This window comes from Drosophila eugracilis, unplaced genomic scaffold (assembly GCF_018153835.1).
Source record: "Drosophila eugracilis isolate 14026-0451.02 unplaced genomic scaffold, ASM1815383v1 contig_2088, whole genome shotgun sequence".
NCBI lineage: Eukaryota > Metazoa > Arthropoda > Insecta > Diptera > Drosophilidae > Drosophila > Drosophila eugracilis.
In genome coordinates this window covers 6303683-6319929 of record NW_024572964.1, presented here as the reverse complement: position 1 = coordinate 6319929, position 16247 = coordinate 6303683, and the positions used below count along the sequence as shown (strand labels likewise).

The window sequence follows — 16247 nt, the reverse complement described above, 5'->3', positions numbered from 1 at the left end:
GTTTGTTGCTTAAGTCATTTGATTTATTGGCTGAAAGAGTACAGATTACGCTCACTTGGTTATTGGATATGTCAACCTGAAGTTCGCAGAGCATGTTCATTCTCTAAACATCTTTTATCATATAAATTTAGAAAGCTATAAAATAAAAACCATACATGTAGCTGTATACCACAAAACGTTAACTATGAAGAAAGAATGTCGTGTGACTTTCAATAGGAATTATTATGGTTGTTTAAGAACAACTTGCTTAGCTAAAATAAAATCTAATGGTTATTCACGGCAATCAATCTTTGCTTCATAATTGTTTCTTTTTCAGACTCAAGATGCGTTGCATTCAGGCCAAGCAAAAAAAAAACCAAACAAATATAGACAAAACCTGTGATAAAATTAAATTATACGCACGATTCTTAATGTCAGGTGTCAGCAGAAGTATTTTTAAGACCGTTTCTGTTTTGTGTGTTGTCGGTTTTTTTTAGCTAAATGCAAATATTACGAAACAAGCGGTCAAAGTGTTAAAAAAGAAATGAAAAAAACAAAAGAAAAATGTGACATTTACATATTTTAAGAAGTGATGGCCAGCAGGGTGAGCTGGTGTTGGGGCCCTGCTATTAAAACACTGCCATTAACGCTCAAGTGCTAATTTTGCAGACCCAGTTGATGCGGCCAAAAATGAGCGAAGATGGGCAGAAAATAAAAATATATGAAGAAAAAACCCGAATCCGAGTTCGATTCCTACCCAGCCGAGTCCCAAAAACCGAGTTCAAGCCGGTCTGGCCAACTTTTTGAAGCCAAGTGCGTGCGAGTTGGCAACGAACGAAAGCCGGGCCAAAACGGCAGCTGAATGGGCGACAGACAGCTGGACAGACCGGCGGACAGATGGTTGGATGGACAGACAGACAGACAGACAGCAGCAGCAGCAGCAGCATCTGGCGCTGACCTTGAAGACGTAAAAGTGGAGACGCATCTACATAAATATCTATTGTATCTGCGGCTGTTTCTGTCTGGCATTAGGCATCGGGCATCTCATCTAGAGTTTGTGTATTGAAAGCGACAGTCTCCGATCAAGAAGTTATCGAAGATGCTGATGCTGAAAAACCTGTCGATCGCCGGTTGATTAGAACAGTTATGTAAATGATTGTGTATAAGGAAGAAGTCTGCTCAAAACTTGTCGAAATCCCGCCAGAGAATAAACAACGCCCCCGCGGTCACAGAGGCAATCAACATCGTTTCGATTAGCACTCGCAGCCATCGATCAAAGCCAGATTAATTATGCAAATCCAACATGATAAATGCAGCTCGCTGCAGATGCCCTCGAAAAGCTGCGGAAAAAGACCCAAATAATAAATATTATGCAGCCACGAACAAAATGGAATCAGATCCATTTTCAAGGGCCTCCAATGCCCTCAGCTCAAGTTCAGTTTGTAGGCGGACAAGTCCAATTAATTATGTCTTTAAGTTCGAATTTTTTTGTTGTTAACTGCAAGCGATTTATGGCCATGCTCAGTCTTAAATTCATTGAAAGGTTAAAGGTCTTCATTGCATCTTTATTTTTATAGATTTAAAATAGTAGTAAGAACAGTAAGTAATACTTGTACTCGTCTTACTCGTTTGTTTCACACATTGGCACTTCTTCCAATCAATATAAAGATGTTGGTTTGACATTTCTGATGAATTCATAATTTTCACACTACCTTATGCTATTTTACTCAATAAACAATGACAGTAAAAATTTCCAAAGCCTTTGATTTCAGAAGCTTTGTCTGTTTTAGCTTTAATTCAATTATATATTTGTTGATAATAAATTATAAAAATATTAAATAACCCTTTTAAACATTAAAAAAAATTAGGCTCAAAAAATTGATGTTATAAAAACGAAAGAAAAATGTGAAAATGTCAAATTTGCAGCTGCCAAAGAATGGGGCAAGATGTGGTGCTTTTAAACGTCATTTGAGGAAATGCCAGTATCAATGTACAACACCCTGTCGATGGGATTGAAATGAAGTTGTTGGCACAATTCGAGTGATAGAGATGGCTGGAGGCTGGGGCAGAACCGTGGTCAGTGATCAGAGGCCGACAGATGACCAAAGTTAAAACCCGACTGACCGGCTTGAATGATCCGCTGTTGGGGATTCTTCAACGGCCTGTAGCGGTCAACGAAGGTGGCATAAATTGGCAAACAGAAACCGCGTCTGAACAAAACAGAAAAACAACAAAAGTCAGAGATTTAAATTGCATGCGAGCCGTAGTTGTAGGTTATTCGATGTATTTTTTATATATATTTCCAACTGCTTTTGGCGCTTGTTACCGGGCAGGCACATCAATCGAGCGCTGTAAAGGCCGTTGCATATGCCAAAAGTCAACCTGCGGTTCCATCACCATCTCCATCTCCATCTAAAGTCTCATCCACCGTGCACTTTGGCCATCACACATGGCTCTCAGCTCGTGTTCTTCGTGTCCGCGGCTTGAACTTGCTGCCCTGCCAATTGTTAGCATCGTCAGCACTTGAACTTAGTCTCTTTGGCTACCAGGCCCGTCGTCAATTACGGCTCGAGCTGTTCTGGTTATTGTTTCCCATAGTTCTTGGCCCGGTATTTAACCGGAGCTGCCCAATCAGCCCGCAACCTTTTACCCAATACATCTGCTTGATTCATGAACTTTTCCGAGTTTTCTAAAGCTGCTACTCAGCACTCGGAGAAAAAGTGGTTTAAAGTTCGCCATTCGACCTAGTTATTGAAGACCAGATTTTTTATTTTATATTAAATACAAATAGAAATATATCAGCAAACTAAAAACTTTAAATAATACAAGGTTCTAGGACTATGTATTTTTTTAATATATTTTATAAATATGCTCTAGAATGGTGACATCTTTCGAAGGTAAATAATGTTACTTAAAAACATGAATACTTACTGAATATTTTTAGATATTGACTAATTCAGATATTCTTGCAACTTAAAAAAATTCTTCTTCGAGTGTGGGCGAAGAGCTATAATACCTTTCGGATGAGTACGTAGCTGCACAAAGCCGCTTTAAATGTTACTTGTCGCAGCGACTTTGGCGACTTTGGTGCAACGCTGGCAATTGAAAAACAACAAAAAAAAAACGAAATAAAATGGAAATAGTGAAAAACATTTAGCCGGCGACCGCCAGAGCTGCCGAGCTGCTTGGCTTCTTCCACAATTGTGCAAATTTATGACGTTTGCAAATGCGGCTCCGAGTGCAGTATAAAATGCAGTGGACGACGATGCAACGCCACCATTAGACAACCGCCAGTTTGTTCAGCCGCATAGGGGAATCTGCAATCCAAGAACCGCTCAACATGATGAAATTGGTAGGTCAATTTGGATAAAGAACACATACAAAACCAAAGCCAGGATACCGAAAAGGATACTTAATCTTTCGCCTTGCAGATGCTAGTCGTTGGCTCGATGGCCCTACTCTTCGCACTGGCCAGTGCCCGGCCCCAAAACGATGTGGAAGTTCTGGAGTACGAATCGGAGAACACTGGCCTTGGCGGCTATAAGTTCAGCTATAAATTAAGCGATGGCACTAGCCGTACAGAGGAGGGCGTGGTCAACAACGCTGGCACCGATAACGAATCGATATCCATCCGTGGATCCGTCAGTTGGGTGGCACCCGATGGCCAAACATATACCATTAACTTTGTGGCCGACGAGAACGGTTTCCAGCCAGAGGGCGCACATCTGCCCAAGTAGATGGTCGCTCCCCTTTGGCGATCCTGTATATACCACCAATCCAAAACAAAAGCAAACATGATCCCAATCAACCCGGCCATAGAGTGAGGTGCTGAAGTCCTGTCCGGAGGAGCTGTCCCTTGTCCCGTGGCAGCCAGTCGGTCAGTCAGTTAGTAAGTCGATCAGTCAGTCAAGTCAGTGTCGTGCATTGTTTTCTTTATTCCTTGTTACTCGCATTAAAGCCGAACTTTCGATTCTCGAAGAAAATCTGTTTACTTTGTGGGTCTTTGATAATTTACCTACTTAACTACAACTTCTAGAAGTGGAAAGACTAAAACAAATATCCCTGATGATCTTATTTCATCATTTGATTAGATTTGATTTTGGACAGAATGATGATAATAACAATCCAATATATTCTTTATTATATAAACTGATTTACATTCTCAAAGCATAATTATATATACATTTAAAGTTCTTAATTTACATTTTTTAAACTTATTATTCGTGAGATTTGAATTTGATTCTTAAATTTGGTTAGACAAAACCCTTTTATTACTAGTTTAGTTACAACGACTCTAAGGAGTAGATCAATTTATAGATGAGGAATATGTTCGCCCTGGGGCTGGAATCCGTTCTCATCGGCAATGTAAGTGATCGCATAGGTCTGACCATCGTCTCCCGTATAGCTGTACGATCCGGCCACCTGCAGTGCATCCTCCTCGGGACCCAGGTTCTTCAGGGAACCGTGCTGCTCCTGCTTGGTGCCATCGCTCGTCTCGAACTGATAGCTATAACCATCGGCATTCACATCGGACACCAGGTTAACAATCTCTGCTTCCGGAGCAGGAGCAGCCAAGCACAGGGCTATCGAAAGGCAGGCGAAAACGAAAATGCACTTCATCATGGTAAAATAAGTACTTAGAAGTTTTTGGGTTTTACTCAAGATTCTAACTGCTCCATATCAAAATCTGAGATGGCTTTTATAGCTGTTGCAGAAAGTTGAGACAATAGCTAATGTAATTAACACTTAAGATCAAATCTGGATCTGGATCCACCTGAGTTTGAGTCGTGTTAATTGAACCTCTATTTCTACATATTGGCCAACATACTCATGAATTGGTTTAGAGTTTTTTTGTCGTTTTCAATAAAAGCTTCAGGCGCTTTCTAGGCATCTAAGCATTATAAATAATTTACAATATAAATTAAACAAAATCCATTTCTATTTATAAGCTTTTCGATTCGGATTTCAGGCACATATTTTATTAGCCCAAACTTGTTTCCACTTCAAGTTTTCATTTCGGCTTTGCCTAATATTAAACTAGTTTTGACTATTGTGACGCGTGTGGACAAAAATCAAGACCAAAACTCTTGGATTATAAATACGCGCAAAATAGGCCTTAAACAGTATAGTAATCTTTGAGTCTTCAACGATCTACAACGCCTTCAACATGAAATTCGCCATCGTCCTGTTCGCCCTTTTCGCCGTGGCCCTGGCTGCTCCCGCTGAGGAAGTTCAAATCGTGAGGCAGAATTCCGAGGTTGGAACCAATGGCTTCTCTTACAAGTAAGTTAATTGAGAGAGCTGTCTGAAAAGGATTCCAAGCTGATGTTGACCTTCTTAATAGCTCGGAGACTAGCGATGGACAGATTGTTCAGGCCGTTGGTGAGCTGAAGAACGTTGGATCAGAGAATGAGGCTCTCGCCGTCCGTGGAGCCTTCTCCTACATTGGTCCTGATGGAGTGCCCTACTCCGTCACCTTCATCGCCGACGAGAACGGATACCAGCCCCAGGGTGTCCATATCCCCGTTGCCCCCGTGCCCTAAGTCTACGTTTAAATAAATTGTTTATAAAAGAAAATCCTATTTGTTTGCCTTTCCAATGATTTAGACATAAGATTGAATACTCAGCTTGAAAAGATTCTGAGACCTCTCAAATGGCAATTTTTAGCTTTTATATTCTATTTTTTTGGTAAAATTAAATGGTAAAAATATATATATAATGGATTAATGAAGTTCTATGATTAGAGGTGATTATCGTTTGTAAAACTAACAAAAAGGGATTAACCGTAATTATGTACATTAGCAGTTCAGTTCGTCTCTAATGAGGAAGGAGAGCCCAAATAGTTAATCATACCACAGAACATACTAAATTCACATTTACAATATAATATTTTTTTCTCATAATAGGTTCTCAAATAAAAATTGGCCATAATTACATTTTTATTCATTCAACTTAAAGTTTTTAAATCCTTTAAACGAAAACTTCTATTATGTTAGTTGTTACTACTCATTGCTAGGAAAATTTTGAGATCTTAAGACTTTATCAACAGATTTTCAATGCCTCTTCTTAAAAATCTTCGGCCATCTATCTACTAGATTACAGCTAACAGACCAAAAGACTCCGTAGGATCTATCCGTTGCACCTCAACTGGAGTTAAAAACTCAATTAAAATTATCTATCTATCTAAAATCCTACTTCTGAATTTTTTATATGCTAAGTTTCTGTCAAAACATTTAATGGTTGTCCAAAAAGGACAGTTTTAAATAAACATTGCTCGGCTAATCTACAAATAAATGTATAAACTCAAAAACCTATTTGGCGGAAAGTACATTGACAATGTGTTTCATTCTTGTACCTTCCTGAGATAAAAAAAAACCTTTTTATATTGCTGTTCCCAAAAAAGATTATTTAAAAGGTAAACAAAACGGTTTTTTTTTTTGTAAACAATTTATTAAAACGTAAACTTAGGCCACGGGGGCAACGGGCAGATGGGCACCCTGGGGCTGGAATCCGTTCTCGTCGGCGATGTAGGTGACGGAGTAGGTCACTCCATCATCACCAATGAAGGAGAAGGCTCCACGGACGGCGAGAGCCTCATTCTCTAATCCAACGTTCTCCACCTTACCAGCGGCCTCAGCAGTCTGTCCATCGCTAGTCGCCCAGCTATTAAGAAGGTCAACGTCAGCTTGGAATCCTTTTCAGACAGCTCTCTCAATTAACTTACCCGTAAGAGAAGCTCTCGGGTCCAACATCGGATTCCGACTTCAGGATTTGAACTACCTCAGCGGGAGCAGCCAGGGCCACGGCGAAGAGGGCGAACAGGACGATGGCGAATTTCATGTTGAAGGCGTTGTAGATCGTTGAAGACTCAAAGATTACTATACTCTTTAGGGCCTATTTTGCCCGTATTTATAGTGAGCTGACACTGATCTGTTTTAGTGATTTTGGGCCTACAACTGATAAAACTAGTTTGTTGGCCAGCAAAGAGCAAAAAATGTAAATGGGAACAGAAACGACCCATTTGAATATGAATATAAAATGGATTAAAGTGGCGACTGAAAAGCAGATGTCTCTTAATACACATTGCTATTCTCAAGTTGTTGACCTGTTATGTTCAAATATATAAAATAAAATAAAATAATCAAAATAAAATTAGTAGATCAGCAGTAGTCGTGTTTTATTTTTAACAAATAAAACGTTCTACCAAATATATGCAACCTATGGCGTGCTCTTTTGACGCCTGTGTATTTTATTGAGTAAAAAGTAAATAGTACACCAATGTCATACATTTTCGACTAAGAAGTAATAGGAAATAAAAATTAACTTACTATTTTTTTATTTTATAGATAATATAGTTACTTAAAACCAGTTTATGCCTTGCTTTTAATTTGATTTAAACAAGCTTCTCTATCTAATTTCTAATAACTCAATCTTAGGCAGGAAAAAGAAAAGAAAAATATTTAATTTAGAATATTTACAATTTAACTAGACGATAAGCATAAGCATTTCTTGTTTATTTTAAAAGTTTCTGATAAACTTTTATCCTCAATTATGACATGATATTGTGATTTTTTTAGAAACTGTTTTATAAGTCCCTTTGAAATATTTCCAAATTCTACACCAATTATTAAAATTATGATATCAGCTAGAATACGTCAGAGGGTGAACAATTTTTATAATTAATTCAAAATGAGAGTGTATGGAAATCAATTAAAAGAAATGTTTTTAAAAATTCACTTTGGCCTCTAAAAAAAAAGATAATTTAATTTAGTTTTAAGCAATTTGTTTTATTTGTTTAAATTTTCATCGTATCTCTGGGAGCAACTTAAGCGACTGGGGGAACGGGCAAATGAGCACCCTGGGGCTGGAATCCGTTCTCGTCGGCGACGTAGGTGACGGTGAACTTCTCTCCGGTCTTCTCATCCACCCATGAGTAGGATCCGTGGACGACGGCGGCCTCGTGCTCGGTGCCAATATCCTTCAGCTGACCCTTCTCGTCGATCTTGGTTCCGTCGGTGAGCTCAACATTGGAGCTCCAACTTTCGGGTCCGACATCGGAATCCTGCTTCAGGATTCCGACTTCGTTGGGGCGGGCCACGGCCACGGCGAAGAGGGCGACGAAGACGATTAGGAATTTCATATTGGAACTGGGTGGTGTTTGTTAGATAGCTGGGAACTGTCTGATGCTCCACTGCAGTTGGGCGGAGGCATTTATACGATTCGCGAATTGTGAATTGCAAAAGCCAAAGGTGAGATTTAGCATTGAGCGAATTTGCCAAAAATTTTGGCAACAGATACAAATGCTTGGACAATGGGTATCGCGAATTTATTTGCATTTGTTCCGGTCAAACTGGAAACTAAAGCAGCGGCTGCACTCCAGTAACCATGCCAGCAGACGAAACTGAATCCGAACTATTGTCGCCGAACCAGCTGGGCCAGTGCATCCGCATGAAAACAACTTGCTAACACAACATCTAAGGCCAAGATCATTTCCATATAGTCAGAGCAGGCAAGTTCATTGCTTGTGCACATTAATTTACCTAATATTTAGTTTACTGGGTACACTGCGCGCTCTGCATAAAGAATTGACGTGTTTCCAAATAAGCAATAATCGCTTTTAAAGTTGTTTCTTTAAAATATATGGATAATGATTTTTATTTTATAATTATGTAGGATACTTGACTACTTAAAAAATTTATTGCTAAAAAATAAAATAGTTAAAAAAGGTTATTTTAAACCTATTTGTTCACTATTATTAAATTCATGTCAACCAGAAGCATTTTTTTATGGAAAAATAACAATCACAGAAATATTACAGCAAGTATAATATATCGATTATTGATATTAACTTGTGCCATTTTTATCATTTTTATTCACAAATAATTGAGTTTTTGCAATAATATAATATAATGTATATTAAACTAAAATATTTTTTTGTATTATTTTTGTTTTATTTAACCTCAAGATAGTTAACCTTTTTTAAATATAAATCTGTAAATCCCAATATTCCATTCATAAAAAGAAAATTTCGATTAGCTTGAGCAATGTTTGGTATTATATAACAACATAATCGAAATTTAAATTAGTACCCAATCACATCTTAAGAGACAATAAATAAAGCTAAGCCAAACCCAAAATATGAAGTTTTCGCACTGGCCATATAAATGAGCTTTGAGCACATTCCCTATTTTATCCAACTTGATAAGCCAAAAAACGTGTTTTTTCTATGAAATTTTCAAGTTTGATTAAAAATTCTGTCGAGTTTTTGCAATTAACAATCAATTTATTTTAGTCTTTTAAATAATTTAGGCGACTGGAGCCACGGGCAAATGAGCACCCTGGGGCTGGAATCCGTTCTCGTCGGCGACGTAGGTGACGGTGAACTTCTCTCCGGTCTTCTCATCCACCCATGAGTAGGATCCGTGGACGACGGCGGCCTCGTGCTCGGTGCCAATATCCTTCAGCTGACCCTTCTCGTCGATCTTGGTTCCGTCGGTGAGCTCAACATTGGAGCTCCAACTTTCGGGTCCGACATCGGAATCCTGCCTCACGATTCCGACTTCGTTGGGGCGGGCCACGGCCATGGCGAAGAGGGCGACGAAGACGATTAGGAATTTCATATTGGAACTGGGTGGTGTTTGTTAGATAGCTGGGAACTGTCTGATGCTCCACTGCAGTTGGGTGGTGGCTTTTATATGCAAAAATTCGCGAAATGCAAAAGTCAAAAGTGGCATTGAATTTCGCGAAATGCTAATGAATTCTGCTAATATTTGCATACCATTTGAAATGGTATTTGAATTTTAGTTGGATGGTTGTTTCATAGGAATTGAGATATTTTTGAGACGATCTAATTAAAATGTGCAAAAACTGCTGGAGCTGATATGGTATTAATATTCATATCCTACCAACGATCTCTTTACTTTTATTACGAATATTTCGTAATAAAGACAAAGAAACGAATTGCCAAAATGTACTACACATTTTATTTACTTATGCTAAGAGCATTTAAGCTTCGGTTTTTACTAGTTTTCTTTTCGTTTTTTGTTTTGTTATTTCTTATATAACATCTGACTCTAGATCTAGTGTCATTGGATTAGTATACTTTTTTTCGGTTACGAAACAATAAAAAATGAATTCAACAGTTGACCAATAAGGCATTTGGATTTTAAAAGTTCTTATTAACCATAAAGTTAATTAAAATTATTTGACTTTAAAGTAAAATAATAAATAATCTTATTTACCTCTATAATTTAGCCTAATTTATAATTCATCGAAGCTATTATAAATCATAATTTTTGAGGTATTATCTGATTCATGAAAATTCCCAGACAGTTATGTTAGTTAATTATCCTGATATTGATTTCATCGCAAAAGCAGACAAACACACAAGTCAGATTGGCTTAATGAAAGAAGCAATTTATTTCAATAAACATAAGGTAGTTCGAGATTTACATTTATTAAATTCGAATTCAATTTGTCTCGAATGCCAGCATCATTTCAAATAGACATTTAAAGCTTTTACTAAACTTTTCATTCATAACAGCAGTTCTCATTATTACCAGATGATATTACGATGATTGTTAGTAAGACTAAAAATCCAACCAACATTCCAATTTCTGTGCTTCTCTATGAGCAACCCAAACTTGATTTAAAACACCTTCGAATTAGTTTTTTATAAGCCATTTATTTATTTTAGTCTCTTTCATAGTTTAGGCAACTGGAGCCACGGGAAGATGAGCACCCTGTGGCTGGAATCCGTTCTCATCGGCGACGTAGGTGACGGTGAACTTCTCTCCGGTCTTCTCATCCACCCAGGAGTAGGATCCGTGGACGACGGCAGCCTCGTGCTCGGTGCCAACGTTCTTCAGCTGACCCTGCTCGTCGATCTTGGTTCCATCGGTGAGCTCAACATTGGAGCTCCAACTTTCGGGTCCGACATCGGAATCCTGCCTCACGATTCCGACTTCGTTGGGGCGGGCCACGGCCACGGCGAAGAGGGCGACGAAGACGATGAGGAACTTCATGTTGGAGCTAGATAGATAGTTGATGACTGTCTGATGCCAAACTGCAGTTGGGCGGTGGCTTTTATACACGAAAAAGCGCGAAATGCAAAAGTCAAAAGTAGCTTACGATTTTGCAAAATGCAAATGAATCTAATACGATTTTATACCCTTGCAAAGTGGTACACTACATTTGGTGAGATGTTTTTAAGAGTCTATGCACTTTCAAGTGTGTTTATACCATAAAGCTGAACTATAATATTTTTGGAATTTTACACTTTTTAATAATAGCATAAGCTGTAAGATACAATTGAAAAAAAGTCATACAAAAATATTGGTAAATTTGCTTATAAATGCGATATTTGTAACATATTTGTAGTTTTTATAATATGTGTTAGAATAATTAAAAGTATTATTTAAAAGAAAATGTATATTTTTTGGTTTATTTAACAGCTGAAACATCCCAATCGCTATTTATTTCGCAAATCAGGCGACAATAAGAAGGGTCTCAAGAGTATGTACTCTTCGTTTTGACGATGCGTCTTTCTTTTTTGGTATTGAATAGAAATAGTTTTTTTTATTAAGAGCTTAAATTTTGATATGTATAACTTGTTATTGTGAGTCTGGTCACTAGGAAATAAGTGAACTAGTTTAATCAAAACATAATGCAAATTTTGTAGAGCAAAATGATGACATGGAGTGTTATAAACATTAAATATTATAAAAATAAAATTATTGTTAGTTAGATTCAATGGCATTCATTGTTTTGTCAGATTTTAAATCCTAATTGGAAAATATATCTTTCAACAAGGTCCCAAGGAAAAGAAATTAAATGTTTTTTCTGATTTCTTATTTAATTATAAAATATAAAGAAAAACAATAAAATTCAATAATATATAATATAATAAATATCAGCTCTTATTTATTTGAAAACCGTATAAAAATAATTATTAAAACATAAAATATCAAATATAAATGTATTAACTTAACCAATCTAGGACTAAGCTGTTCTTAACTAAGATGTTAAGATATATATTTATTCGAAAGCATCAATTATATGTTATAAGTTGTGGGTACAACACCTTACATGTTCACCTAATCAACTAAGTTTTTTGGGTTAAATTTAATATAATATTTATCATCAAAAAACTCATTCATGATTCATTCATCCCCATTATTTGAGTTGCTATGATTTTCTAAGACCATCCCAATAAGTTAAATCAGTTACGAGTATTTGCAATTAACAATCAATTTATTTTCTGAATGAACAAGTTTCGGGTTGTGATCGAGGACAGTTTAAGCAACTGGGGCAACGGGCAGATGAGCACCCTGGGGCTGGAATCCGTTCTCATCGGCGACGTAGGTGACGGTGAACTTCTCTCCGGTCTTCTCATCCACCCAGGAGTAGGATCCGTGGACGACGGCGGCCTCGTGCTCGGTGCCAATATCCTTCAGCAGACCCTTCTCCTCGATCTTGGTTCCGTCGGTGAGCTCAACATTGGAGCTCCAACTTTCGGGTCCGACATCGGAATCCTGCCTCACGACTCCGGCCTCGTTGGGGCGGGCCACGGCCATGGCGAAGAGGGCTACGAAGACGATGAGGAACTTCATGTTGAGGCTGGATAGAAAGCTGGTAACTGTCTGATGCTCCACTGCAGTTGGGCAGGGGCTTTTATACGCGAAAAATTCGCGAAATGCAAAAGTCAAAGGTGGCAATGAATTCGGGGGATTGCAAATGAGTTCTGCTAATATTTATGTAGATCTAAGTCGATAATGAGCGCATCGTTATTTCAGCATTGTTTCCGGTCAAACTGGACTGGTTGCTGGTCTTGTCAAACTATTGTCGCCTAACCGGCTGCAACCGATGGCTACGCTTCGTCGGGATTAAAGGGGTGGGTCTACCGGTCGCTGATCTTTCGAGCATCTTTGAGCTGTTTTTTTTTTTGCATATACCTTATATCATTCCAATTCCGCCAAAGAGTTGGTTTATTGCTATAACGAATGCAAGCTAATAATGAAAATGGTTTAAGGTGTTTATGGCTTACTGGCTTATTTCTTTTTTCAGTCTTATCTTGGCCAAGTAACACATGACATTCGATAGGAGTGGATCATAAATTTTGAGTCGGTAAACTGGGACTAGGTAAAGTTATAAATAACTTAAACAAATTCGAGAAAAATGATAGATTGGTATACAATTTTTGTTATGAATATACATGAAAGCGGAAAGTGGAAAGGTAAATAAGAAGAATGTTTAAAATTCGATTTTCTTGCCGCGTTTATTTAATAATCAACTAGAAACCATTATACATAGAACAGCTCTCGGTTAGCGTATCCGTATCCGCTTAGTTGCCAATGGGCACATTGGGCAGATGGGCACCCTCGGGCTGGAATCCGTTCTCATCGGCGATGTAGTTGACGGTGTAGGTCTGGCCATCATCGGCCACGAAGGAGTAGGAGCCGCGGACTACGATGGCCTCGTGGTCGGTGCCCACATCCTTCAGCTGACCCTGCTCTTCGTGCTTCTTGCCATCGCTGGTCTCCAAACTATAGGAGAATTTGGGTTTAATCCTTGTTTAATCCCTGGTTGGTTTCATTAGGACTTACGCAAAGTTGTAGCCCTCGGGCTGCACATCGGACTCCAGGCGCAGGATCTGGGCATCAGCATCGGGAGCGGGGGCGGCCAGGGCGACGGCGAAGAGAGCGGCGAAAACGATGGCGACTGAGCACTTCATGGTGGGTTTTGCTTTTGTGGTTTTTTGTTGAGGATTCGATGGGAACTTGCGACCGAATGGCTAGTCAACGTTACTTGATTTGTGATGTCTATGGCCCTGTCCAGGCGTTTATATAGTCGGATCGGAGGCCGCCAATCGAAGAAAAGTCAGTCGAAAATAAAAATGACTAATTACACGCCGAGCACCAGAGCCAGCAAATTGGCTTGAAAAACGCACAAAAACATCATGAAAAAAGCACAACAACCATACCAAGACGCAAATAATAACGTAAAACAAAAACTTCTAAGGCTAACAAATCGACGGCGTTTTTAGGAAATACCTCATCATCATCATTTGCATTTTTCGTGAATCAATCAATCCAATCGCTTCCAACATCGAAGACAACAAGCCAAACATTTTTGATAATCCATGGGTATTCATATTTTGTGGCAGAGTGGGACGGCTATCTTGCCCTGCAGCAACAGCGGCATCATGCCCAGTAATCGCAGGTGGATCGAATTGGTAGCCTGTTTGGTGTTCAAAATTAAAAATGAAAAACAAAAACTAAAGTTGACAGTGAATAAATTTAAATGAACAAAAAGTGCATCTTTTCTAAACTAAGTGGAGTTGAAGGAAGCAGGAAATCTTAGAAGCTCATAAATTAGTCCCGAAAGTTGTTGTCAAGCATTTACATTTCAACGTGGAAGCTGAACTATACATCATGCCAAGAAAATAAAGATTTTTGATTATTGATATCAAAAGGCTAAAATACAATTGCCAATGCAAAAGATATAGTAAAGAATGTTGGTATAAAATATTTATAAGCGATCAAAGGAGTTTCTAAAGACTTGATGGGAGGTTGCTAATTAATACTTTGGGCATCAATTTCATTTCATCAATACTGTCAAAGTCAAATATCAGTTTGACTTTTAAATCTTTAGATCGTTATATATTTCTTAAAAATCGAAATAGTCTTAAATCCATTCCTTCATATTGGTAATATATAATATTACTTTAATTATAAGCTTAGCATATAAATTCTAAGCTTTCTTGAACTTCCAAAGAAATTTCCTATTCCTAATCCTAATACAAAACAAGATGAAACGCTATAGTCGAGTGCCGCGACCATAAGATACCCGTTACTGTTTTACAAAATTTTAAAATATTATTTTGCTAGTGGAAATTCACAAGGCGCCACATATTGTCGGATAAAGCATGTTGAGTAACTGATAGTGACGTCACAAACCATGTGAGGCCTTATAACCTGAATTTCTTCATAAATAGCGAAAAAACTTTCCGATTTAAAAAATCTTTTGAAAATCGATAGATATTAACAGAAATAGTTTATAAAAGGTCAAACGAAGGCATTTCTAATAATATTATAGGTGCCACGGTTTGTGGGCGTTAGAGTGGGCGTGGCCGGATGAAAACTAGGGGCAAGTTGCAGTGGCATCTTTTAAATACGCATTTTTAAGCACAACTTTCTAGCTCTTATAGTTTCATACGGACAGACGGACGGGTCGGAAACGCTTACTTCTACCAGTTACATACTTTTCAACGAATTTAATATACCCTTTTACTCTACGAGTAACGGGCATAAATATGCAAACACAAAAACCAGTTTGCACAGCTCTTAACAGCTCTTAAGTACATTGACAATGTGTTTCATTCTTGTACCTTCCTGAGATAAAAAGAGTCCTTTTTATATTGCTGTTCCCAAAAGAGATTATTTAAAAGGTAAACAAAACGGTTTTTTTTTTATAAACAATTTATTAAAACGTAAACTTAGGCCACGGGGGCAACGGGCAGATGGGCACCCTGGGGCTGGAATCCGTTCTCGTCGGCGATGTAGGTGACGGAGTAGGTCACTCCATCATCACCAATGAAGGAGAAGGCTCCACGGACGGCGAGAGCCTCATTCTCTGATCCAACGTTCTCCACCTTACCAGCGGCCTCAGCAGTCTGTCCATCGCTAGTCGCCCAGCTATTAAGAAGGTCAACGTCAGCTTGGAATCCTTTTCAGACAGCTCTCTCAATTAACTTACCCGTAAGAGAAGCTCTCGGGTCCAACATCGGATTCCGACTTCAGGATTTGAACTACCTCAGCGGGAGCAGCCAGGGCCACGGCGAAGAGGGCGAACAGGACGATGGCGAATTTCATGTTGAAGGCGTTGTAGATCGTTGAAGACTCAAAGATTACTATACTCTTTAGGGCCTATTTTGCCCGTATTTATAGTGAGCTGACACTGATCTGTTTTAGTGATTTTGGGCCTACAACTGATAAAACTAGTTTGTTGGCCAGCAAAGAGCAAAAAATGTAAATGGGAACAGAAACGACCCATTTGAATATGAATATAAAATGGATTAAAGTGGCGACTGAAAAGCAGAAGTCTCTTAATACACATTGCTATTCTCAAGTTGTTGACCTGTTATGTTCAAATATATAAAATAAAATAAAATAATCAAAATAAAATTAGTAGATCAGCAGTAGACGTGTTTTATTTTTAACAAATAAAACGTGCTACCAAATATGACGCCTGTGTATTTTATTGAGTAA

At 38.4% G+C, this 16247-nt stretch overlaps 8 protein-coding genes and 1 pseudogene across 8 annotated transcripts; 2 read left to right on the top strand and 7 right to left on the bottom strand.

Moving 5' to 3' along the window:
- The first annotated feature begins 3236 nt into the window (after positions 1-3236).
- LOC108107815 (endocuticle structural protein SgAbd-6) lies at positions 3237-3957 on the top strand. Its single transcript, XM_017215546.1, has 2 exons — positions 3237-3331; positions 3411-3957. Exons 1-2 carry the CDS (start codon positions 3320-3322, stop codon positions 3714-3716), a joined length of 318 nt encoding a protein of 105 aa, XP_017071035.1. The 5' UTR covers positions 3237-3319; the 3' UTR covers positions 3717-3957.
- A 134-nt stretch (positions 3958-4091) lies between these two features.
- On the bottom strand, positions 4092-4890 carry LOC108107816 (larval cuticle protein 65Ag1). Its single transcript, XM_017215547.2, has one exon. The coding sequence runs from the start codon at positions 4600-4602 to the stop codon at positions 4291-4293; it is 312 nt and encodes a 103-aa protein (XP_017071036.1). The 5' UTR covers positions 4603-4890; the 3' UTR covers positions 4092-4290.
- A 209-nt stretch (positions 4891-5099) lies between these two features.
- LOC108107646 (larval cuticle protein 65Ag1-like) lies at positions 5100-5556 on the top strand. Its single transcript, XM_017215231.2, has 2 exons — positions 5100-5262; positions 5324-5556. Exons 1-2 carry the CDS (start codon positions 5147-5149, stop codon positions 5520-5522), a joined length of 315 nt encoding a protein of 104 aa, XP_017070720.1. The 5' UTR covers positions 5100-5146; the 3' UTR covers positions 5523-5556.
- An 851-nt stretch (positions 5557-6407) lies between these two features.
- LOC108107604 (larval cuticle protein 65Ag1-like) lies at positions 6408-6862 on the bottom strand. Its single transcript, XM_017215170.2, has 2 exons — positions 6704-6862; positions 6408-6642 (listed from the first exon to the last, which is right to left on the bottom strand). The coding sequence occupies exons 1-2, from the start codon at positions 6817-6819 to the stop codon at positions 6444-6446; spliced, it is 315 nt and encodes a 104-aa protein (XP_017070659.1). The 5' UTR covers positions 6820-6862; the 3' UTR covers positions 6408-6443.
- Positions 6863-7804: 942 nt separating this feature from the next.
- Positions 7805-8130, bottom strand: LOC108107605 (larval cuticle protein 65Ab1-like). The gene has a single exon (XM_017215171.1). The coding sequence runs from the start codon at positions 8117-8119 to the stop codon at positions 7805-7807; it is 315 nt and encodes a 104-aa protein (XP_017070660.1). The 5' UTR covers positions 8120-8130.
- Positions 8131-9241: 1111 nt separating this feature from the next.
- Positions 9242-9628, bottom strand: LOC108107642 (larval cuticle protein 65Ab1-like). The gene has a single exon (XM_017215228.1). It carries the CDS (start codon positions 9597-9599, stop codon positions 9285-9287), a length of 315 nt encoding a protein of 104 aa, XP_017070717.1. The 5' UTR covers positions 9600-9628; the 3' UTR covers positions 9242-9284.
- A 1015-nt stretch (positions 9629-10643) lies between these two features.
- Positions 10644-11019, bottom strand: LOC108107652 (larval cuticle protein 65Ab1-like). The gene has a single exon (XM_017215238.1). It carries the CDS (start codon positions 11001-11003, stop codon positions 10689-10691), a length of 315 nt encoding a protein of 104 aa, XP_017070727.1. The 5' UTR covers positions 11004-11019; the 3' UTR covers positions 10644-10688.
- Positions 11020-12275: 1256 nt separating this feature from the next.
- On the bottom strand, positions 12276-12602 carry LOC108107676 (larval cuticle protein 65Ab1-like). The gene has a single exon (XM_017215264.1). It carries the CDS (start codon positions 12588-12590, stop codon positions 12276-12278), a length of 315 nt encoding a protein of 104 aa, XP_017070753.1. The 5' UTR covers positions 12591-12602.
- A 634-nt stretch (positions 12603-13236) lies between these two features.
- LOC108107531 lies at positions 13237-15894 on the bottom strand (annotated as a pseudogene).
- Positions 15895-16247: the final 353 nt, after the last annotated feature.